At 41.2% G+C, this 26763-nt stretch overlaps 1 protein-coding gene across 1 annotated transcript in view; it reads right to left on the bottom strand.

Annotated features, from left to right (window-relative positions):
* Positions 1 to 20701, bottom strand: part of tll1 (tolloid-like 1) — a 44282-nt gene extending 23581 nt beyond the window's left edge. Inside the window, 6 exon segments of the mRNA XM_018690909.2 lie at positions 1272 to 1389; positions 1489 to 1662; positions 2941 to 2953; positions 2955 to 3022; positions 3272 to 3394; positions 20017 to 20701. Of these exon segments, the coding sequence (XP_018546425.1) occupies positions 1272 to 1389; positions 1489 to 1662; positions 2941 to 2953; positions 2955 to 3022; positions 3272 to 3394; positions 20017 to 20197 (677 nt within the window). The 5' untranslated portion in view covers positions 20198 to 20701.
* Positions 20702 to 26763: the final 6062 nt, after the last annotated feature.

Below are 26763 nucleotides of genomic sequence, written 5' to 3'. Positions count from 1 at the left end.
CAGTATTCGTTTTTCTGTCTCTTTCTCAGTCCCTCTCTCTGTCGCACTTACCACAAATCCAAGCTGCAGGATATTTATACATCAGATTAAAGTGTCTAATCTCTGATGGAGCCAGCCTATCACAGTACATGAGACAAGTGGCATCATCAGTTAACATCCAGATCTGTAGCTCATCTAAATGCCTACAGGTATCTACATTTAAAAATCAAGATATTTTCTAAGTAAACTTCTTCAGCTGCAACATTATGAACTTACATTGTGTGTAACTATCTGTTTGAAATTGAAGCTTGAATAGAAAAAGAGAAAACATGCAAGAAAACTTTTCAACTGGTGCCAGTACACAGGAAATATAAAAGCAAAAAAATAGTTTCTTTGTTCCAAGAATAACTTTCTAATCACTGTTCCTCTGCAATGTTTTGATTATTATAGTTCTTTGTCAGGCATCAACTATTATTGTAGGGGAAAATAAATTGTGTGCAGGTTATTGCAGACTTCTCTGTCCGTATACAGAAATCCTATTAAATTTCAGGTCTGAAATTTTTTAAATAATTGTGGCAGTACCTCAAAATACTTGAGTTTTGATAACAATACCAAAATTATACTTTTTTGGCATTTTATTTCTGAATCATAAACAGTTTTTTTCTGCCAAACCATGTTCTTCATTTAAAAAACAGAATCCAAATTTTTAAAATGATAAATGTTGGTCTTGACACAAGCAGCCATAAAAGACCTTAATCTGAACAAAGTATAGTTTAAAGTAGGTCAAAAAATAAAATAAATATTGAAAATCTAGTTGAGAGGCAATAAACTAGATTAGAAATCTGACTAGATGTTCAGTGTCAGTTTTCAGTACTTGACAGTTTTTGATACATGGTGCTATGGGCACATTTAAGTCAATACTAAAAGTACAACAATGTCTTGGAGCAACAAACCCAAACGTCCTGATCTCAGCCACTCTGAAACCTCACGACTTACAACTAGTGAAGTGCCACCACTGTACAAACACACTCTGACCCCATCGTGCTGCCACTCAACAGAACAATGCACTTCTGCAGAGTATGAACAAAAAAACTGCACGCACATACAAACACTTAAACGGAGCAGTGTGATTGGTTGGATGGGGAAACAGGAGCAGGACAGGAAGGAAAGTGGAGCCATTGTTGAGTGACCTGTATCGTCTCTCGCTGTGACAAGGTCACTACTGAACTCTAGGTACTCACACACGATCACAAACACAACCACACATGTACAAAGAGATCCTCCAAACTCACCCGCAGGGTCTGTAGGTGAACACTATGTAGCTTTCCTCATCTGTCTTCTCAATGAAAGTTACGCACGTCTGTTTCTCCCAGTGACGCATGGCCTGCTTAAACATGGCCCTCTGACTACCTGAAACACACACATTTCACATCCTACTTTTACACAATCACAGTCGGTGTGTATTTTACTGCTGAGCAGTACGGGCAGCGGTCCAGTGGAGTTGCTTACCAGTGAAGTTTCCTCCTATGACGTAGGGAATGACTCCTCCAGGCCATATCCTCTCAGCTCGGGATGTGGCTGCTCGAGGAATACGGCTCTTCACAACGTTCCCAGCCCTCCCACCTTTCCCAGTTTGGCTCTTGGGACTGGCAGCTCCCTTACTGACGTTCTTGGGGAGATAGTCTGACAGAGTGTGGGGGTGGGGGGTGGGGGGCATCACAATTTTAGAAAACCCTGATGTTCAAATAAAATAAATGACCTAGCTTTTATTATAAATATCAGTTCATAAATGTACCTCCATATTATTTGATTATACCTTTTCTCATTATACGTGACCTTTCAGAGTATGTTCTCAGATCAGAGAGTAATAAAACTCAAACAGAAATAACTCTGTCTGTGCAATATACTACTTTACTTAACTTCTAATTCAAAGAAGTTTATAGTCTAAACCGCAAGAGTTGAGCTGCTTCAGTAGAGTGAGGGTTCTGTCTTAACTTCATTTACCTTTAAAGTGCATGGAGAAGGAAATGAATCTTGAATTGTCAAAGGTCCAGCAACACTTGTGGTATTGACAATAACTTTATAATAAACATCTTTCAGCCTGTAGCCTTCACTGGGGTCTGACTGTGCTTCAGATGCATCTGATTTTCTCATCATGAAACATCACAGACAAGCACAGACTGAGTGACTTAGTGAAATGGACATCCTCCATTAAAAGTAAGCCTAAAAGGACCAGTGGTTTGCATGGTTTAAGCTGTGTTCACATTATAATGAAAAATGAGGCTCTTGTGCTCTGCCTGCGGCCGGCAGATTCTTGGTGGTAATGGTTGTGTCTGGGAGGGTTTACTATTGGAAAATAGCAATTTGCAAATACAGTATTTACAGTTGTTTTCTATTAATTTGCAAGACCTACAGGCTACAATGTTAATGTTGTTATAGTAATAGTAAATTGATCACTGAAAAACATTGCCCCCTGTTTTTAATTGCAGTCAAGAAACACAAAGAGAAGCAGCTACAGCTCCAGAGAGGGCACTGCAAACATCTGCAGGCAACCACTCATTTCATTGATTTCACTATTTAATGACAATCAACTAGTCGAGACTTAAACTTGCTTGAGATTATCATTTGTCACAGTGAAAATTTCATCAGCTTTGTCATCAAAGTTTGCATTGTTGCAGTTGCAAACAGCAATCAAGGTTCTCCTTGGTAAAAGAAATGTAATGAAAATTTACATCTCTGCAGAAAAGCTGATGTTTACACTGGACTGAAATGAACGGAAAGCAGTGGCTTCCCAGAAGATTTGTGTTGCCTTTGTGGTACGCTTGGGAAATTGTGTGCAGTAATGTAAAACATAGTATTTGTGGTTAAATGGCTAAAACATTAAAAAACACCAGCAGGGTCCCTTCAATACTGTTTTTGGTAACACAAATCAAAGCATGTAGTTATATTCAGGGTCCTTACCGAAGCCAAATCTGCAGTATTCTCTCCAGCAGTAGGTATAACGAGCCTCTCTTCTTTGCAATTTCATGTTCATCCAGGCCACCTGACACACACACACACACACACACACACACACACACACACACACACACACACACACAAGTGCCAAGAGTCAAAACACAAACAATGTAGAATAAATGCTGGATTCCTCAGGTGGCCTGTCGTTTACTTCCTTCCTATTCAGGTTGTTTTACTTTGCAGCTGATGGGTAATGAGAGAGTTTCAGAGGAAACATGAGACAGAGCATTACGTGATGATTATAAAGTGAGAGTGAGATGCTGAGTCCACTCACCAGATGTGTGTCCCTGCCGGGAGTGTGCGTGCATGTGTGTGTGCTGCGTGAGGTCTATTGTCCTGTCGATCTGGAACATTCGCAGGTCCTCCTCGTCTAAAGCGATGTCGCCCCAAAATACAGCTGGAAAGAGGAGGAAACATCACAGTTAGCACTAATGAGAATAATAAGAATCATCCTTGGAAATGATTACATGATTATTATCAAACTGGGCGGCGTGGTCAGGAGATAGCACAGTCGATTAGTAAACAGAGTTCCTGGGTTGATCACTTGCCTCTCCAGAGAGTGTGTTAGAGTGTCCTTGAGCAAGATGTTGAACCCCTAACTGCTCCTGATGCACCATCAGTTTATGAATGGGTTAATGAGACATTATATTGTAAAACATTTTGAGTGGTCAATACAAGTGACCGAATAGGTGCCAGTCTGATCCCTTGACCAGCAGGTGTGTGAAACAGCACTTGCTCCCTCTATGCCATGGCTGAGCATAGTTTTTAACCTCTAACTGCTCCACTGGAACTGCTCAGTCACCAGCAAATCCACCTGTAGTTGTACTGGTGCAGCTTCCAGGTGTGAATGTGTGTTTAACTCTGTCAGTGTGATCAAGGCATTCTTGAAAAAGAAAGAGTATTTACTTCAGGGAAATTTTCCTGCTTAAAATAAAGGTTTACAAAAGGGTATTTCTCATTAATCAGATGTCACCACAACTACAGCATGGTTTGAGTTAGGAGACAATTACAAAAACTCCAAGGGACTGAAAATAAAGCACTAAGCAATGCCTTAGTGTGTGTATATTGTGTATACTGTAGTAACCATAAAAAAACGGGCATTAAACTACTAAGATCTATCATGTCTGTTGTTCAAGCTTTAGTTTGATTATTCTCATAGTTCATGTACAGTTTTGACATACTTTTGGTTTATTGTATTTTTTTTTTTTTTATTTTATTTTTTTTTTTTTTTTTTTGTTCATGTTTGAATCTTCTGTTATTGATTCTTGAGTTGTAACACTACTGTCATATCACAGCACAGAGTCAATGTAGTTCCACTCAGTGCTGTAGTTTCAATTGTGCATTCAAAAGTCCACCCAAATATGTAGGAACTCGTGTTTAATATCAACGGGAGATCCCAGAGAGCTCAGCACTGCTTTGTCTCACTCCCTCTCCTTCTCCCCTGATCTGTCTTTCTGACACACACAAACACAGTCACCAGCCCCCGGTGGTCTTACAATGGTCCGATATCAGGCCATGTGTAAGCCTTTTGGCAAGTGACACACCCACCTCTGTCCCCTCCACTCCTCCCTCCCTCCCTGCCTGCCTATTTGCAACACTCCAGTCCCCTCATCCTCCTATCCTTCCTCTTTTCTTACAGTCTGACTAAAGGCTTCCATGCACTGTCCAAAACTATTAATGTACATACTGCAGCGCTTTCATCCTTGCAAGAGTTACCGCTGCACTCTGACAGACTGGTTTGCATTGTGGACATATCACTAAAAACCCAGCAGGAAGGTCAAAGTAAAACCAGTAAAACCCATGGATAACTCTGTACAAAGCTGATCATTTGATGCTGTTTCAATTAAGAAAATATTAGAATTCTTACAGTTTACCTTAGAGTCTCACCCACTCAGAAACAGATAATGCAATATGATGACGCTGTTCCCATTTTGTGCAGAGATTATATCAGGCTAAACGCTCTAAAATTGAGGACAATGATTCGACCTATCCTGGCCTGGTTGTGGAGCAGAGGTTCTCTGTCAGCCCAGAGCTGTTCCATGGTCCCATATGAGCTAGACAAAATAAAAGTTGATTAGGACTATTGGCAACAACAATCAAGGAGGAATCACAGCAGTCAGTGCATCAGGGACCACAATGTGAGGTAAATGCTAAATCTATAGCAGCCATGACAAATTAAGGCATGCAGTGCTCTCTCCTCTGTCCTTGCAATAATCCTTGTTCCTATAGTCACGAAGCATGCCTTATCTACCTCTGCCTCTTCATCATCTTACTCAAAAAACTTCCCCTCCTCCTGCCTCAGCCCCCATCCTCATCCTTTTTTTGACTCTAATGGCATCACAGCACTAACACTACATATGTGTCTGTGTTTCTATCACACACCTTTCAGCCTCAGACAAAGCACATCTCAGATCCTTTATTACTCAGTTTTCCTTTTCTGACCCTCTCCCTCCATATCTACAGTACATCTCACAGCCTCTAACAATGAACAACTGAATGATAATCATCGCTAGATGATTAGCCGAGCAGAGTTATTGCCTTCAACAGGGACTCCAGACACTGATACATTAACAATGGCATGGGAGAAGCTTGTCATTTAGCTAATGAGGATTGCCACTAAAGGAAATAGGGGGTCAGGGTGCCATTGTGCTCAACTCTGTCCTATTGTTAGAGAGAGGACCAAACCACAATGACCACAGATGGTTTACAAATTATGATATCATACAGACTAGGTGTGTGTGCTGTTGAATGGTGGTGTATTATATTTTGATTTCATAGATATGAGGGTAATGTCTGATCTTGAGGGTGGAGTTGGTGTAATGTATTTATTATTATGTATGATGCATCTATTATGTGGACAATATTACGTAATACTGAATTGTTCACTACCAAAAGAATGTGTGTTCATGCTTAAGATTTACTACAAAATACAACAGATTTAAAATATAATGCTGTTTTCAAACTACTATTGTGTGGACATTTATGAAATATAATTACTTAAATGTTTTGTTAGATATGAATTATGCTGCTGACATACACTGACTGACAGGTTTTTGTTAACTTCATGAGCAGGCAGACCATCACACAGGTGGTAAGTTGCAGTGGTAAAAGGTTTAATTAGGACAACCCGTTATCATTTGGAGATGTCACTTGTGAAGCTCCTAGCTCTCATTTGCTGTTTGATTTGTAATGTCTCAACAGTTTTTTGTGACACGTGTGCAGATATAACAAAATGAAATGTGTTTCTCTTGTGTGCTTTCAAGTGATCTGAAACAGGCTGCATTTAGTGAGTCACTAGCTGAAAAGTAAAGCATAAAACTTGACATATATAAAAGGTTTATTTGATTGTGAAGTGGTTTGTGTGGGTGTTACTTTTCCATATAAAGCAACAAAAATAACACAATTACACCAGCACTTGCACTAAGATGTGGTCTGAACAGGCGCTGGTACAAATGTTATTTCTGACACCAAATTGCACTGTGGGCAACAGTTTCTACAGACACTCCCCTCTACTGTGCCCTCTGCATAAGTAGTGTCATATTGAGCTACAGAAACTACTAAATGGGTGCAAAAAACCCACTTACAACTTAGGAAACTGCCACTTCACCACCAAAGGTCATTATCTTTGTGAATCCTCATATAAACACAGACCATATCACATTGCACCTGCATTTGAAATGATATTCCCTCAGTTTTTGTTTCTATTCGTAGGACAGTGTGTTTGTGAACTGACTTTACACTTCTAGTAGTTTCTGATATTTCAGGACAATAAGGGAAAACTACAAGGACTAAAAGTTTTGCAGAGAAAAGGAGCTGACACAAGCAGAGATACAAAGCGAGAAGAGGAGGGAGAGTACAGTGATAGTAAGTTTGGTCCATTGATTGTTGGGGTCTTGTTAATCCATAGAGATACCATAAATAGCCCAAAGTCAAGCCAGTGGGTGAGGAGGGGTGAGGACAGTGAGGCAGGGAGATGCAGGAGGAAAGGTATTGATCCAAAAACCCCAGGACGTCCCAGGAGACCTACATCATGCTGACCAGGGCCTTACTGTTTGCCCTTCAGCAGGGGCACTGCAGCAAGCACACACACACACATACACACACACTCACTCCAGCACACAGGGACATACACACACACAGGGGGGTAATGCACCAAACACAAACTGAGAGGCAAACTTCCTTCACATGCATTCACCACCTCCCACCATGTTGGCCGCCTGGAGAGCGAGCAGAACACTTCGAGTTGTATTGATCAAGTTCTCAAGCAGACAGGACTGATGTTGGCTCTCTGCAAGTTTACTAAATGTCAAACACTCGTACAACAGTGGCTCTGTGTGATGGTGTGTGTGTGTCTTTGTGAGAGCTGGAAAATGAAAATGCACTCCATCTATTTTGGATATGTCGTCATCGTCACACAACAACGCCCTCTGAAACATCATTTGTACTTGAACAATACAAGCTTATACTGTGGCTGTTACTTGTTTGGACCTATGAGAACACATGAACCTGCAGATAAACTTTTTCTGTACTTAACTGTAATCTGTTAATAATTATGATGCAGTTCTGTAAACTGTAACTGTGAAATAAGGAAAATGTTGCAGTTTTTATCACGAGACAAAACTCTAATGGATACATGAGGTTTTGGCAAGTACATTGTATGTATCTACAAAATATAATAACAGAATTATAAGCATAAACAATATAGTTCATAATTTCCAATGTTATTATTTGGAATAGATTTAGTGGCTTTTTCTGTCCTTTTGACATTTTAGAGACACTACAGTACAATACAGCAGAGAATTATGTACTGCTGAGTTATGCACTCATGCTGTAGTCACTGGGGTGTATCTAACACACACACACACACACACACACACACACACACACCTCACTAAGCTCCTCATTAAGCAAATATAAGGTCACACTGCAGGTGGGCTAAGGTGCGTGCGTGTGTGTGTGTGAACATGTGCATGCGTATGAGCTGATTCACTTGTGCGATGTTATTATACTGCGTATAACTGTGAGTGTGAACGTACCGTAATATTAAAAAGAGATTATCTCAGCTCTGTTGGAAGATTTTCTCCTAAAGTAATCATTTCGCAAGCTGTTTGATCCATATTAGTGCTTTGTGAGCAGGTGCCATAGTTCGAGCTCACAGTGCACTGACGGGGCTGGAAACAGTCATGGTCAGGCAAGGAACCAAAAATGCAGGTCCAAAAAGCTGTAAAATCCATAGCACATACAGCCCATAATCCAGCTGAGTGGGCCATTAAAGTGAGGCTCTACCCAAACATCTCTTCATTATGCCACACTCATCCCTGTAAGATGGAAAGGTGGAGGTAAAAAGATTGTAATTTACGACAAACAGAGATCCCCTGTTTTCCAAACTTTCCTACCCTACAGCATCTATGCACAGAATATCCTAAACAGGCATATGTTATCCATAATATGGCTAAATATACCACTGCTGTCTCAGTCCTAATGCACAACTGTGCCCACTATTCTATCCAAGCTCACACTCTGGCTAGTCTGATGAATCTACCTCCTAATCTTTTGTTTGATTTATTTCCTATTCCAGTTTATTCATTGGCCCCCGGGAACATTAAAAACATTTACTTAGTCTGTAAACAAAACTTCAAACTTGAGGTAGCCTAAGTAGGTATCACTGTATCACCTGGCTTAATATCCCTTTCCTTTTTTTGTATTGAATAAATGCATCAGGGGCTAACTCATATCAGATTTCTACTCTGCCATGTTTTGTTTTGTTTAATAGGATTTTCAGCAGTTCTGACCAGTACAGGAGCCGGATCTAAACACTTGAGTGCTGCATTCATACAGTGCTGGCAGAATAAGAAGAACAGGAAAAACACTCCTTATTCTAAGGTCTTAAGCCTGAGTGCTAACCTTGTAGCTTCACCAGATGAACAACCTAGGTAGTTTTGTTGTCTATTTTCTTCATAACTGCTGGTGGTGCATTTACCAACAGTTTGTAGACATGTCTGTAGAGATGAGTAGATGAGATATCATCAGTGTCAGAAATTCCTGATATCTGACGGTTTAAATTACATGACGGTACACTATGACGGGAGCGCGGCACAACATACACAAACCAGTATATGCAGGACCAACAGGGTCGTTGGTAGTATAAAAGAGGTCTACGGTGTATTGTCATGTGTCTTCAAAATTATAACTGAATTGAAAATTATATCTGAAATGTAATGTCCTGACAATTACATTGTTTTTTATGGCCAATGACAACATGGTCAAGGTTAGGGAAAGATCATGGTTGTGGTACATAAACTATGATTAAGGTTAAGCAACTAAAATATTTGGTTAAGGTTAGGGAAAGATCACGGTTACAGTCAGTATAAAGGTGAACCTTGATTGCAGATCTGTGATCTAACGTGCATTCCACTTGCCCACGTGAAAGTCAGATGTGCTGCACACTCATCCACCACCCCCAACCTCCATAAAGAGAATACCGTTCTCTGCTTTGACATGTTGGAACTGGACATACACAATGAGGTGTAGCGATCCAAAGGGATACTGAGCAGAATGATGCTACATGAGTGGTTTATCAGGACTGGAATCCAAAATAACTGCTGTGAGACTAAGCAGTCCACAGCCTCTACTGTCCATTGTGTTTCAGTTAATAGTTTTCTTTGTGAGCATGTAAAGTGGAGTAAGGATGTGCTACTTCGCTTTGTAAGGTGTTGGAATGTAAGGAGATGTTGGAGTCAGTAATGTCACTGGTCAGAAATGTGCGTTTAGAGGAAAAAAATACAAAAAATGTAGGAGCTTAGTCCAAGTTCAAAAAGTTCACACCTCCACCCTCCTGAAAATATGTGTAAGAGACAGATAGAGAGAAGGAGATAATCTAAATTTCTGTGACACAAGGTGAAATAATCATGAAGTGTCTGTGAAACTGACCTGAAACTGTGATAATTACACACCTTTCAAATCACCAGTAACATAGCCAAGTTTAGCTTGGATTTTTGCTCCAATTCTTCTTTAACAGATGTTCAATGTGCATCTGAGGAGTTAAGGATGGTGTGACTGTGATGTCATAGGTCCATACACCCCAAAACACAACAACGCACGAACACTAATCATACGTTTTTACTGGCTTAAACACAGACAAAGACCCAATTACACACCTCTACACTGACACATCACTGTGTTTACCTCCAGCACACTGTGCGTTTGCGTGTGTGTGTGTTTGTCTGCAGACTAGGGTAGGCAAAGTTTCTTCATGCATGAACACAGTTAAAAACAGATGGTAGAGCAGTCAGGCGAACAACTGGACATCTAAAACGACCCAGAAACAAAGCCCAGACTTATCATTAACAAATCCAATTAGCAGGAATATGCTGTCAGCCTGTCATCAGTTACCAAGTAGAACTATTCATCTTTTTCCATTTTTGATACACCAATCACCATAAACAAACATGAGTGTGCTCTTGACCAAAAATGCTAGAATAAAATAGGATATATAGTGCCTGAAGTGGAGAGTACCAAAACATCATACTGAAGACAAAGTAGAGCTAAAATGGCTTGAGTAAAGATCACCTACAGTAAAGGTAAAAGAATTCAAAGTATTGAGCTGTTTTGTAAAAACATTCCATGTTTATTGCACTGTAACTGAAATAAAAAGTAGATAATTATAATATTCATAGCGCAGTAAAAAGAAACATCTGCGACTTCAAAAGAACAGCACACTTAAAATAGTGCTATGCCACATAAACTGAAGGGGATAACAAGCAAAGAAATGTTCAGTATGAGACAGAATAACATAATATCATATGACACACACACAGAGAGAAGTGGTGTAACCCTCTAATCACATTACTGTGACACTGAGATTCTTCTCCGGCAGGTCATGGGTTTGGCCAGACAATGTGACGGGACACGATCATGTCTCGATTTACCATCAGGGTGCCCTGGGTGTGCACCCAGTGGCCCAGTGTGTCAGCAGGCTCTAACATGTCAAGATCAAATTAAAGTTTCGTAAGAGAGTTATTTTTAAAGTAACATTGATTTCATTATGATTACGCTGAGTAGTGAGTTTCATGAAAAGATTAGTTAATAAATCAGGTCAAGACATCAAATCTGTAACAGCTGTCAGATTTTTTTTAAGGTAGTTTCAAACCATCAAGAAGCAGAGGAAAGTTTGCCTTTAGAAGATATCATTCATTGACATTCTTTGGATGTTTTTCATATCGCTGCTCAGGTACTCCCACTTTGATTCACAGCGGGCATGAAGACGCACAGGTGTTACTAATAACATTTAGAATGGTTCCATTCAATTCAGTATGCCGTGACAGTGTGACAGTGAGGCAACATACACAATACCAGGACCCTGACACTGAAGCAGTTAAACTGAATTCAGCCATCATTCATTTTATTATATACACCTATGCTTTTCCTACTGTAATATGCAAAAATGTTTTTGGTGAAAGAGGCCTTCATCGCCAGCTGTGCAACACCATTGAATGAACTGAATTTTTGTAAATTATTATATATTATCATATCATATTTTTAAGTTTGTAGTTTCACTTTTTTCAATCACACAAACTACACATTTTCTATCATATACAACAAACTAATCAACTAAACTAATCAACCTTGTTAAGCAGGTACATGTTTGTTTTAGAGTTGTTCTTTCCTAATAAAAAACATAAACAGCGCATAGAAAACTGTTCTTTTTCTCTTTATGTTGGCTCTGGTTTGTTTCTTTTTACCTCTGAGCCTAAATTAAAATACATTCAGACGATTTCATAGCAGTCTAGATAGCCAGTTTGTAGGATGGTTAACGCTTGACATAATGCTGTTTCCACCTTCTGCTCTATAGACATTTGCATGCTTGATGTAAAAAATCAGGCTACACACAGGTCTAACACAAATAGGAACTGACAGATCATGCTGTCCGGAGCCAAAAGTTGGAAACATGTTGACTTGTTGAGTTCTCGGTCATTTTTTGCCTGAATCCCAGTTGATTTTGTTAAGTTATGTAAATACATAAAGCAGTTTCAAAAGGAGAAAGTGAGCAGTTTACAGAAATGCTTACACAATCACTGGTAAACTGCTCACTTTCTCCTTAATACCCTGAAATACTGTGGCCAGCAGTATAACATAAAGTGGTTCATGTTGCTTCTAACAGTACGGTAGAAACAAAGTGGGAATCTTTGTTTCAAATGAGGATTTCGATTGTTATAGTAGTTAGTATATAGTATAGTACTTGTTATTGTTATTGTAGTAGTAAAGTAGCCAATTGGTTATTGTGCATCAGCTCCACATGGAATATTGTCTATTTTCATTTTTATGTCACACACAGTTAAGGCTTGTTCCTACACAAACGTTCGCTTCTATAGGAGTTAAATAACATAGAAGAGCAAGCTAAAAGTGTGTAGCTGTGTGTCACGGCTGTGTTCTGACAATAGTTGGAGGCAGATTAAAAAAAGTTTGAGTTTGACTGTCAGGAGCAGGTGGCTTTTCTCAGCCAATAATGGGTGTTTGCGAATGAGTTTTGCTGCTATAAATACCATCAGGAAAAGCCAGGTGACATAAAAGCACCCAGACATTTAATAATTGAGCAATGCGTGGCAGGTGGGCGGAGTGATGGCGGTGCTGACTCATGGCTTCTGCACCTCCGGAACAATGACGCTCCAAAACAAACAGTCGGCTCTCAGCACGGCCACAGAGTTTGTGCTGAGGCGGGAATCCTGAGGAAGACTTCGGAAGCTCAGTGGCAGGAGCACTCTGCTCGGGAAAATCCTGTTTAATATAATATGAGTGAGACTGCTCGCTCCCTCACTAATGCACACACACACACAATGCAGCCACAGTGTCAAACACACATACATACACACATTGCTCTAGTTTCCTTCCTACCGAGGAATGGGGGAAGGGGTGAACAGTAGCTGCAGCTAACTGTCACGACATGGTGGGCTTCACTCTCTGATTGAAAAACCCAAAGCATGCATATAGTGAAAATGGGCATGAGCACTTACACATACACATACACCTGTTTAAGATACACATGGTCATAGAATACTAAACTGGTGGTTAAACTTCTATCAAAACCACTGTATGAGCACCTGGCAGTCACTAAAGTGGCACCTGAATCTAGAAAAGACCAAAATACTGGTTGTGTGTTGTTTCTTTGAAGCGTTCCCTGACTTCATTTTCTGCTTCAAAACAAAGCTCACAGACAGTACAGCCATCAGCTACAGTAAACCAGATCTCATCCACAACAGAAGAACATATTTTAACTAATCAATTACAGTGGGGGAAATAAGTGTTCAACAAACCAACAGTTTTTCCATTAAACATATTTTCCAATGCACCTATTCAGATGAAATTTAGACCAGATATTGGTATTAACTCAATAAAACTACACATAAAGAAATCATAATATTTCAATCCATAAAACGTTATGTGCAATAAAGTGGAATGACAAAGGAAAAAAGTATTGCACACAAAAACTGAAAATTATTTGGAATTAACTTGGTGGAGAAGCCTTTGTTTGCAATGACAGCTTCAAGACACATCCAGTACAAAGAAGATAATTTCTCACAGTGTTCAGGTAGGGATTTTAGCCCATTCTGGGGAATCTTGATCTTCAGTTTCCTTCCAAAAATGTTCTACTGGGTTTAAATCTGATGATTAGCTGGGTCATTCCAACACCTTTATTTTCTTCCCCTGGAACCAGCTGACAGTCTCCTTTGCAGTATGCTTTGGATCATTGTCCAACTGGAAGATCCACCCGCATCTCAGTCTCATCGTCCTGGTGGATGGCAACAGATTCTTCTCAATGATTTCACTGTACATGGCTCCATTCATCATCCATTCAATAATTTGGATAATGCCAACACCATGAGAAGAGAGGAAACCCCATAACATGATGCATCCACATCCAAACTTCTCTGTAGGTACGGTATTTATAGGGTCATATGCAGAGCCATTTCTCCTCCAAACATGGCATGTCGTCTAGTTGCCAAAAAGTTTCATTTTTGTCTCATCTGACCACACTACATTCTCCCAGTCATCTACAGGCTTCTCCAAATGTTGTGTAGCAAACTTCAAATGAAGTAAATGAAGATGCCTTCACATGAACATGTGCAAATTCACTCTAGACGGCACAAAGTGAGGCAAACATGTGTGAGCTTATCACAAGACTACATGACCCCTACCCATTTCGCACAGACAGGAGAAAGAAGAGGAGAATATCTGAGCTGTCACACCAACAGATCTGTTGCCAACTCTGTGGCAAGTAAACATAGACAGCATGGACTCAAGTAATCAAACTTGTGCAAATAAATCAAACATTAAATTAAACATTAAATGTTTGTTTTGCATTATATCTGCACCTTTGAACAGTTTACACCAAAGGTGGCCACTGCAGTAGATTTAGAAAGTGGTTCTACTGCAGTTATCATTCAGCAAAAATGTATCCATCAGCCAGTGAAGAAACAAACACTTAAATACTGACATTAGAGTTCTGGTAGCCTTATTTCTGTCAAAACCTCTTTAAAATGCATCCTCAAATCTCATTGATGGAGACCCTGAGCCTCCATCTGGAGTGGATATTAGTCACAATAACACTGCAACAATGCCCATCTCTACTCCCAACTAAGAATTAGCAGCCGGGTTTTATCTGCATCACATCAGAATGCGTTTCAGCAAACGTGAACCACTTCATGTAGGCAGCGGGGTGGAGATTGTCCCTCAAGTGCAAGGTCCTAGTTCAAGCTTTACAAGGAAACTGTTATATAATGTTATTCAAGTGCTCATGAACTTGGCATTAAATCACTATTATCTATCACTATTATTTACCTGACTCTGCCCTCCTAGTCCCTGTGTGGAAACCCCAGGATTTGGGAGAAATTTATCACAGTAACTGCTGTTGCTTCTGAATATAAACTCCCAGGCAGTACACAATGAACAGAATAAACCACTACCCATTCATTCATCCATCCTATCAGCTATATCCATTTATCCTCGAGAGCCGGGGCTGGAGCCTATCCCAGCCTATCCTTAGAAAGGTCGCCAGTTAGTCACAGGGCTGACACATTGAGAGAGACAACCATTCACACCTACGGCTAATTTAGAGTCATTAATCCCCTATTTTGAAATCATAAGAGCTCAGATGCAAATTACCGAATTACTTAAACTGCAGAAACTCCCCTTCTGCAGTGCTCAGCTGGAGATAACACACAGCTCTTACTGTAAATGCCTGGCTGTAACATCTAAGCTGAGAGACATGTGTACATGAGAAAATGCACATTATGTATTGTACATACTGTTACTACACATTCCTATGATACACCACTATTGTATTTGAAGAAGAGAGTCGGCCTCTTGGGTCGCTCCTGAAGAATCGACCCACAGCTTGATTCGGACACTGAGGTTTGTTTAGCTTTTGCTCCATGTGTGAGCATTTTATGAGAACAGTGATTTGGAAGGAAGCATGAATGACTCTTGAGTGAGTGTAGGAGCTCGTGCACGTCTGTACAAGTGTGTGTGCATGTGCGCGCGTGTGTGTCATCTCCAGCTGAGCAGCAGGATGCAGACAACCAGGAAGAGATAAGCGCGGGTGAATGGAGGGAGCTCTGCATGTGTGTGTGTACCGAGTGTGTGCGTGTGTGTGCCTGTGTGTGTTCGCGTAGGGAAATCACTTCACAAAGGCCTGGAAGTGTGTGTTCTCCTGTCTACCAGTGCGGGACTCGGAGGAGATAAGCAGCCAGCCAAATATTCCCCTTGTGTTTTCCCAGCAAAAACAGGAGGCGGAATACCAACCACTCAGACCGATGCCACAGGGTCAGGCCTGGAATGAGTCGCGCTTCCACTTCTTACAAGCTGCACACACTCACACACACACAGACAGAAAGACACAGCCACCAACTTTACACACTGACAACAGAAAAGGCTGATGATAAGAGTGCAAATAGTTATTTTCATTACTAATTAATCTGTTCATAAAATAGCAAAAACACACACAGTGCAAACATCTAGAAATGTGCAAATCCATAAATGTGCCTGTACAGACTCTGTCTTTTTGTCCTATCAGCAGTCCACAATGCAAAAGCATTCAATGTGCAGTTATATAAAACAACAGAACAATCAGCAAATCCTTGCACATGAGAACCTGTTACCAGTTAATGTTTGCTTAATATGGTGTAACAACAATCAACTATTAAATTGACCATTGATTAATTAGCTCTTTCCATTATCAAGAATGGACTTGATGTATCTTAAAGTAAGGAATGTCTTACAAATGGTCTGAATCATGGGAAGTTTCCAATTGAGAAAACTCAATCTGCAGATAAGGACCTTGTGATTTGGCCAAAAGCTCCATAACAGTGAATAAATGGACCTTTAAGTGAGATTATTTTGCAACCAAATAATTTTCTGTCAGTCAACTAATCAAGTAATTTACCATTCATTTCAGCTCTAGCTCTAACACTATATACATACAGATTATATGCAATAAACGTCTGATTCAGAAGCTTGTCATGATATAAGATAATATAAGAATATTAAATTAATTAATAGTTTTTATTAATAGAGAAAAGGGTGAATGAAAATGAAGGAAATATCAAGTAAATCCTGCAGTCTGCTGGTGCATTTAGACTGAACACAAAATGAAAAACAGAAATGCCACAAATGCATAAAAACTTAATGAAAGGAAGCAAACAGACAGATATGATCCAGATGGTGTGAACTGTGGAGAAATTTCCACTTGATTTGAAAATGTTTCAACTTAACATGAGTGACGAGTCTGAGGTGTGTGACAGCATTAATGTACAGAGACAGGAGCAAAAAAAGCTAAATGTTAATAAGAATAAAGGTTCTGAAATCTATATGTGTGTCTCATACACATATGTGCATATTGTTTGGTACAGTAACTCCAGCAAATGTCCGCACAGTCTGTCCCTTGGTTGCTGTTGTAAAAGCGTGGACTGCGCTCAAGCTTTCCAACTGGCATGAATAAATGGAGGCAAACATTTGATTTGCATTTAATCTGAACAAAACATGCATACCATGTAACACTGGTGATCCCCATTCAAGTCCAGACAGGGATCTTTGCCGCATGTTGCTCTCCTCCCTTGTTTTTCCCCAAGTTATTTACTGCTCTCTGTTCTTACTTGTGGACATTAAGTCTGAGAAATCTAAGCATGTCAGTGTCAACAATTCTGTATTATTGTTTCTGCATTAACTGGTCATAAAATGTGATCTGATCTTCATCTTACTCACAAGTAAAGATAAACACAATGTGCTAAGCTAATAACACATAAATAATAGTAATCTTTCGTGTCCTTATTGAACACACATATTGAATATTCACTGTGCTGGTGGGAAAAACTGAGTGAAGCCTTGGGTTTGATTTAACCTTGATAATCCAGGCCCAGAGGCAAAAAAGAAGCAGCAAATCATGATGCTCCCTCCACTGTACTTCACCTTTGGGATCATGTTTTCATGTTGGTATGCTGTGACTTTTTTTACACCAAACATACTACTGTATGTTCTTCCTAAAAAAATTCAGCAGCCGCTTCCTCATTGCACTTTGATTTGTGTATGGTAAAGTCATGAGCAGAGATCTTAACCAGCTCCAGTGATTCATTTCTGCCTTTAGCTGTTCCTCTGGGCTTCTTTTTTACCTCATTACTCCTTTGGAGTCATCTTAGCTGGGTGGCCCCCTTTACGGAGGGTAGCAACAGAACTAAATCATCTCCATTTATGGACAGTTTGTTTAACTGTGGATTAATGAACATCTAAACTCTTTGAGATTTCTTTGTAACCCTCTCCATTTATGAAAGTCAGCAATTCTTGATCATGACTCTCCTGTGTTTTTATGAGTCAAAGTAGCTCTGAACTACTCCTCCAACCTGGTTTCATTGCTTGGACCCCAGGTTCGCTAACTCCTGTCTCCAATTAGCTTTTGTTGTTGTCATTAGCCTGGGGGTTGACATGCTCTTTCCAGCCTACACTGTGAATGTTTGAATCATGTATTTAGGATGGAATACTAAAGGGTTCACTTACGTTTTCTTGCCATTCTAAATGCATTCCTTATGTACACTAATATTTCCAGCAAATAAGAACATGGCTGGTGTTTTCTCACCCAGTTATTTTAACCTACAAGAGTCGCTCAGTTAGTCAAATATATGTAGACTGACTGTCTCCCTGTAACCTGCCGGGCTCATATCCAAACATACACACACACACACACACACACACACACACACACAGCAAGTTCTTAGCATAACTAAAAGCCACCGAGTCATGGGACTGCAGTAACAACATAAAAATCACCCACACAGAGATCAGTGTAACATGCACATGAGCAAACACACACACACACACACACACACACTGGCCAGTGTCCAGGGTTGTCAGATTTGTGTATTTGGTATGTGAGGAATGTGTGTTGGTCAGTGTGTGGACGCTTGGTGCTCTGGGTGGAGTTCTTATCAGTCCAATGTGTCATCACAGACAACATTAAGTGCCATTAAAACAAGCATTAACATATGAGTACACAAACACACATGCACATAGACACGCCAAGTCTTAGGGGTGTAACCAAAACAAGAATCTAGACTCAAGAAGATGCTTACTGGTTTTACAACACCACAATATTTCTCCTGCAACTCTCTTGCACACACAGCAGGCAAAGTGGTGCTAATATTAAAAAAGTGAGAGGAGAGAAGAGAAGAGGAGAGGAGAGGAGATGATTCCTCCATGCATCAAAAGTTGACGCTGAATGCCTGTTCTGATGTTTGGTCCTGTGTATTTATTCTTTGGGCAGATATTTCCTGACCTAAATCATAACTCTTTGCTAATTTTAGCCTGCAGTTTATTTAGGAAAATTCTTGTACCATGTTAAGATGATACACATTGATGCGCTGGGAAAATCCACATATTTCATTAAAAGGAAAAGAGCCTTTAATTCTTAAGGTACTAAAGTACTGATGTAAGACACTGGAAAAACTAGTGTTTTTGGTGCCAGTACAGAAACTCAGACATCTAATCACACCTTTGTAAAACATTTCAGATTTACCCAGCCCTGTGCAGACTGGATTTGATAGTAGGCAACACCAAAACATAAAATCAACACATACAATGTGTAATAAAGAAGTAAAGCACGGATGGTTACTTTAATACAAGTACTGTGTAAAATCTTAAGTGAATCTCCAGGCTGTGTGTCAAAAACATTAGTTCATTTGGGTGGAGTTTGCAAAGACACCAGACATGACACACACACACCTATAAAAAAAATCTATAATATACTGTGGGAAAAAATGTTTTTAGATAGTATAGGAGTTACTATAAATCATTGTGGGCAGTTGGTCACCACAATGGACATCATAATGTAGCTGCATGGATGTTGCCTCTAATATATACAGCTACACAGACACACACACACCCATCTACTGTATGTCTTATGAGACCAAACAGCACCCAGCCTGCCATTAAATGTCCTACAAAAATTTTATCACAGCGTGTGTGTGCGTGAGAGAGACAGGGAGAGAGAGCATCAGTGCATGTTTTGGTACAGTTAAGTCCAGCTGTTTCTCATCTTTGCTGACGATTGATTTAACATCTGGACTCGCGCAAACACATTTACACGCGCGTGCACAGACTGTCCATTTACATTTATGCCACTATCAGAACCAAAATTCCGCCTACAGGTGATGCACGCGCTGAAAATGTGTGTGCTGCAGTGAAAAGTGTATCTTCAGGGGGAAACGGGCTTAGCAGGACCGTCACCGGGCTGCACGTGGCATCCACCCACCGGATCACCAGGGACACTGACTTATGTGTTTATGAAGGTTGGGGATAGAGGGGCATTTGGACCGGTGCACATACACACGTATACACATACACGCGCGCGCTGTCATCTCATACACACATACACGTGCCACCTCAGGGCCAGTGCGCTCGGCAAGAGCAATAATACTTATTTTCTCGTGTTTCTCTTAATTAAATTAAAAGCATGAACAGAGTGAATTCAGGACTCACCGGCTTTGCATGGGTCCTTGTAGTCAATGGTCTCCGCTCTCTCCTCTTCATAATAGTCATAGTCTGGCTCCTCGTAGTCGAAACAGTTACAAATAGTCACTTTGCCCCAGAAAGTCAAGCCGGCAAGCACCAGCGTGATCCAGCGCATCTTAGCGGCCAGTGCCGAGGGCACTCGGTCCATCTGAAGACTGAAATAAGCGAATAAAGGCCTCTGCTCGTCTCCTCTGCTGTTAGGAGATGGTCAATCCACTCTCCAAAGAAAGCATCGGCGGCAGGAATTTAACGGGTCATTGTGAAGATCGGTCTCCTCTCTGACAGTCTGCCTGTGGATACTGTAGGGCAGCCTGAAGTTACTCTGCCGGGCTCTCCTCCATGGTAAAAGTACACTGAGGTATCTGTCGGTCCGTCCCTGTGTCTCTCGGTCAGCAAAGTGTCCGCTGAGGAGCTCCGCTGTCCACCTCTGTGGCTTCGCAGGTGAAGCTGCTGTGGGGCAAACAAGAGAGGGAGAGAGAGAGACACACACAGAGAGAGAGAGAGAGAGGGGGAAGGAGAGAGAGAGAGAGAGAGAGAGAGAGAGAGAGAGAGAGGCGGTGAGGAGATCAGGGCTGGGTGATCTCCGAGTGTAAAGACGCACGACGGTGTGTCTGCTGCTCACACAAGAATCATCCGCCTCGCATATTTCCAAGCAGCACTGTTGTCTCACACTCTCTCGCGTAGTGTAATCTCCCTCCCTCCCTCTCTCTCTCACTCACTCGTGTCCGGTAGTGGTACTGTCTCTCTCAACCCGAGTCAGCGCACCGCCTACACACACACACACACACACACACACACACACCGCCACATACCTGCACTGTTTGACCCAAGAGGCGCAGAACCAAAACTTTCATTGTCCCCTTTTGTCTCCTTTCACTGAGCATTTGCAGCTCATGTATAAAAACATCTCTCTCTCTCCCTCACACACACACACACGCACACACACACACACACACGAAAAAGGGAAAATCTCCCCAGAAGACGCATACAACCGGACAACCCAACAAGGAGCGTAAACTTCAGAGGTGACAGTGGAGGAAGCGCGCGCTGGATCACTACAGGTTATTAGACCTCAGCTCACACTGAGTTAACACTCCGTTAAATAAAGTGAACATACAGTGAAAACCGGTAGCGGTAAAAGTAACACGGCGGTTACAAACTTGCCTGTGGGTTTTAGTATCCATCAGCCCTCATAGACGCGGTGCATAATGGGTGTTATCTGGTTATTAAGAGGCAGGTGCCAAGTAGGTGACAACCAAACCATAAACGCCCAGAGGTACTACTATATAGACTAGAGAGACTTTATGGCTCATGACACGACAAGTCAGTTCCTCACACTGCCTCTCATCTCCTCATTTTCTGTCCTGGAAAGAGAGAGATGGAAAAAAAAATCTATTTGAGGTTATATTAGTTGCAAAACAATTAAACTTAATTAGGCTTTGTGCATAAAAAGAGGTGCGCCTCGGGCCTCAGCACATTGAGCACCATCAAGTCAAGATTTAGGTATACACTGGCTTTCCTGTGCAGTAGCATGGCTATACGGTGTAGGGTGGTGGAGAAATAGAGCGTAATATAATAGTGAGTAATCATCGTGAGACAAAACACTTATTACATTAGCACATTAGCACCACAGTGTTTGGGGAGTGTTGAAAATGATCATCACCGATTACTTTAAACCAGCACTGTGAGTTTTATTCTTAATCATTTAATGTTTGTTTGTAAATTCAGTTATTCATTTTCCCGTTTTTTCCCATTGTGTCACAGATGGGTAGATAGATAGATTTAAAGTCATTCACCTATGATGTCTCCTCTAATCTGTCATAAATACCCTTGCCAGCAGTAGGTCGGTCGACAACAGATGAGCTGAGTTCATGTGGGTTCATGATCCTCCACTGCATCCCTGACACCCACAAGTACGGCAGAGGAGCCTCTACTCTGTGTGAGTGCAAGAAGCCGAAGAAACGTTTGAAATTTAAATAAACATAGTTTACAGTTAGTTTAAATTGGCGTCTTTTCCCTAATTTTGCACGGACTGTAAACTTGTCAACAAGCAGCCATAATCTCCCAAGTGCAACCTATAGCCTGTACGCACACACACGGCAGACACATGCAGTAAAAATAAAACAGCAGCAGTTGTTGACAGACAGGCAGCGCAGCCTTTGAACACCTTGCCAAGGTAAATCCTCCTGAGACGAGTTCACCCTGCGTCCCCGCAGCTTACCTGCTGCGTTTACCTGCCCGGGGTGCGTCGGTTTGCTGCAGCGTCCAGAAGCGACCCATCATGCTTCAAATGCAATGATGTTCTCGGGGAGTCTCAGGGGGCCTCCGGTATCAGTCGGGGCTGGCCGTTTCGAACGTGCGCGTCCCCCCCACCCACCCCCCATTTATTACCGGGAGATTACCGGAGCGCTGTCTCTGCTGCTCCCGACTAATCCTGCCCTCTGGGAGAGGTAGCGGCGCGCTGACGTCACTCTATCAATCCAGCCGCAAGCTGTCCACTATACACGCCCCGGGCCATGGACACAAATCCCCTGGAGGCAGCCACACACACACATACACACACACACAGTTTGATCAGAGTGGGTCGACTCACTCCTGATTTTTGCTCCACATACAGGTGACAACCTGATCATTGATTCTATAAGATGAAGGAGATAGTTATTGAACACTGACAAGGGGAAGGAGCAACATCAGTTCTCGCTTATTCAGATATCTAGCAGTTGATATTGGCTGTGCATTGGGTTAAATTAGTGACAGTTTACTGATGGGATTGTCATTAGATCTGCAGCTAGCCTGTTTGGACATAAACCTAAGTATTGGACAAAATGCAAACTTGACCTGATGGTTGCACTACATGAAAAGTCAGGGGATCAAAGTTATTCTTATACATCCTGTGCAGAACATGAATATTCATAACAAATCTTACTATAGTTTATACTACACAAATGTCCTCTTGGAGTATGTGTTGTGTTTTATTGTTACTACTGCCGTTGTAGCGTGTCTTCTGTCTCATTTGATATTTAACATTGCACAAATAAATAAAAACTCAAGCCACTGTGTGGAAAAACCTTAATGCCACATTGTGTATGCGAGTTTCAATGTCTATCTGTGTGTGTTTGAGGTCTGGATTTCCCTCCTAAGCAATTGCTCATTAACAACAGGGGAAGGCACTGAGTGGCGTTTGGGCCTCTCCAACCACTTACTGTACCTGTGTGTGGTCGCCATTCAGCCAATCTATTCAGCAAAATGCTTCCTTCTTAAATAGGATCCAGCTATTGAGATTAATGCTGTGTGCAGGTATTTGTGTCCCTATTTAAAGCATTTATCGATCAGTGCGTCTCTGAAACTCTGTGAAAGTACCTCGCCAGCATTCTGACCCAGCACACTGACCACCACCACCACCACCACCACCCCTCCCTGAAACCGCACACACTCACACCCCCACACACACATCGGGAGGAACCCTCGATCTGAAGCAGCAGCCCCTCGAGACACCCCCAAGTGCTGTGGTCTGCAGGTACTGGAGCACTATTATTAGCTTTGTTTTCTTCAAACACATTTCCCCATCAATTCTATATGCAGTAGCTCAACTCCAGAGGCTCTGCACTGTACTTGTTTAACTTTGGAGGCATACGCTGCCCAAAATCTGTCTTTGGAGTAATTGAAAGGTGGTTGTAAAAGTTTGTCGTTTTCTCAGTAATGGCTGCTGTTCCTGTACTGTACATTGAATTCACTCAGCTGCAGTGGATTGCAACGGTGGCCAATTTTCACTCCAGTTAGAGAAGTAGAAAAAAAAACAAACCACATCCAAATTAAAACTCACTTGCATGCTGCTCACTGTGTTCTTAAAAAGCATCACTTTTTTCAGTGTACTTGTGTCCAAATAAAACAAAAACCCTCATAATTTTGCCAAAATGTGACTAATTACCAGAGCTGTGAATGTGAGACTTGACTCAGCTCAAGATTTAAAGCCACACTGGGCAGTGTTTTTAACAATTAACAATAAGTATCATTACTACTACCATGGGCAGGGAGCAAAAAGCTGTGATAAAATCAGTATACACTACTCACCCAGAACCAAATGCCTGACAGTCAAAATTAGCCATTAGCCAGTGAACCATATAGCAGCTAAAGAACCGCCAGTCAATCACTGGAGGTGACAAAGCTAAAGGTTTGTCACATCAACACTTTAAGGTAACATATGCATGTCAGTGTTGTGTTACAGCTTGTTTTGCTGCCACCAGGTGGTCAAAAATAAATAAAGGGGACAGTTGCAAAAATGAGCACTTGAGTTATATTTCCTGATCTCCAGTGGTTTGCCTTCTCATTTTGCTGCAGTAATGTAGAGGCGTACAGCAGGGTGCGGTAATACACTGAGATATCACTGTTGAGTGTGGCTACAGGTCCAACAGAGCACACCTGTGACCACACCCAACCACACCTGTCAGGGATACGGGGTGTGATCAGGAGTGACACAGACCTGAAACTGTGAACCAGAGAGGCCAGTGAAAAACTGTTTTTCAGTCTGATATTACTTTGACATGGACAAGTCTCAGAAATTTGATTTACTTGAAACTTGATTCCATAAAAGACTTAACTTCAATTTTGAAAGCAAGAACAGAAAAGTGTCAAGTTTTGAGAACAATAATAAAAATTTAAACACAGCAAGAGTCAAGTCTTGCATAGAAAAACATCCTAATGAATGAATTACAAGGTCTACGTACTGAGTTGATCATAGCTGTTATCACAAAGGTAAGTTTACTGGCCTTCTTTTGAATTCCTAATGAAGAATTGTGACTTGATTTAGACTTACCCTCTGAGATTTTACATCCTATATAGACTAGAACCTCAAAAACTCATTAACTCAAAAACTCTTGTGTGTGAAAAAAAACAAAGAATCCTGCACACTGTCGATCACACCACCATTAAATAAAAAACATAACCTTGTTGTGTGGGATTCCTTGGTTTCTTCACCAACCCTGCTGAGCTATAAGGGTAAGATAAAGACCTATGCTAGTTCCTTATAATGGACAGTCGCCGCACCATGCCCTCCCAACTTTTTTTTTTTTTTTTACAAGGCGTGCTGTATAAGACAATCAGTAAAAAGAAAAAACTTTGACAGCTGATAAAAGATTGGGACAGAGGAGTCAGAGCAGGCAAAGGAGGGAAAATGAAGACAAAGCTAAAATGATAAGAATACCTGAGGTAAGAAAAAAAAGGAAATATGATGTTTTCTCTCAGGCCTGCTGACTGTGATAGTGTCTTAAGTGTTTTATGAAATTCCCCCTGAGGGAGCAAAGAGGTGGCCAGAGACATCCATCACCTTTTGGCTAAAACGCCACAGGAAGACAGTCTGCTGACACAACAGAGGAGCACAACAGAGGATGATAATGCTTGGATATTGTTCAGTGACTCCAAAATTGTCTATGCAGTTTACTATCTTCATCACTGTTATTTCTTAAATTTGATTGGTGCCAAAAAAAACTATGAGAAGGCATTCACTTAAGGGAAAGTTTAGGTGATCATAAAGCTGTTTTTAAGAAAGTCATTGAGTCACACCTCCAGCAAACACATTAAGATCCAGTGAGAAACTTTATCTTCTGACTTAAATGTTTGATTGTATCATAATCACACACACACACACACACACACACACACACATACCCATGCACAAACACACTCTTGGATACTGATACAAGCTATGTGAAGTAGTCTCTCCTTATGTAAACAGAAAGAGCAGAGGGAAGACAAGGTACAGAGAGGAAATCCTGTTTAAATGCCACGCTGTGCGTGCCATTCTGTCTCCCGCTCTTATTTCCTCTTTTTTGCACCTCTCAGGGTTCAGATTCTCCACCTTCATCTCTTCTCCGCTGCCTGTTGTGTGTTCGTGCATGTGGGTGTGACTGTGTGGGTGTGCACTTGGTCACCAGATCCCGGTCGTGCGTTAGGAAAGACGACACGGACCACTTTTGTTTTTCATTCAGAATTTACCGACAGGGGAGAAGAAGAATGAACGCAGGATACGCGCTGGTGTGAAAAAACGGCAGCAGCTGCAACTAGAAAGAGATGGAAAAGCATAGAGAGGAATACTGGAAAAGGTGACAGGGAAGATGAGATGGACATTGTCCCAGAGACAACAATATTTAACGTCCTTTTGATGGTACTGTAAAATGGCTGTGCTTAGAGAGGCAGTTGTCCAAACCCCTGACTTTCTACATCCTTATATAGTACTGATAATACTAATACTATGGGATAAAAAGTTGAAGTGTAAGGTGTTCTGATGTACAATTAAAAATAAACACCACATTGAAAATACAGGCCACAAAGTGCAACCTCAATGCAACAAAAATTAGTTTACCTGTGATCATCACTGCAACAATTTTTAATTACACCTGTGATTTCCAATTAACGCTAATTGCGTGAACACCAAAGCCATCTCTGTCTTGTTCAGGGTTGTGTTCAGCAGAAAATGGCTCTACATGGTAAGGAATTGCTTGAACAAGTAAGAAACGAGATTGTGCGACTTCATAAAGATGAGCGAGGGTACAAGAGCATCAGTAGGCTACTAAGCATAAGATGAAACACAGCTGCAGCAGTGGTTAGGGTCTACAGGAAGGACTGTACTACCAATAGCAGAAAGCGCAGTGGTCGTCCTAGAAAAAATGACACCACACACAATTCACTATTTACACAACCTTCCATTGAAATCCTGAC

Source organism: Lates calcarifer, linkage group LG5 (genome assembly GCF_001640805.2).
Source record: "Lates calcarifer isolate ASB-BC8 linkage group LG5, TLL_Latcal_v3, whole genome shotgun sequence".
Lineage (NCBI taxonomy): Eukaryota > Metazoa > Chordata > Actinopteri > Centropomidae > Lates > Lates calcarifer.
The sequence above is the reverse complement of the archived record's forward strand: the minus strand, read 5'-3'. Positions and strand labels throughout refer to the sequence as shown.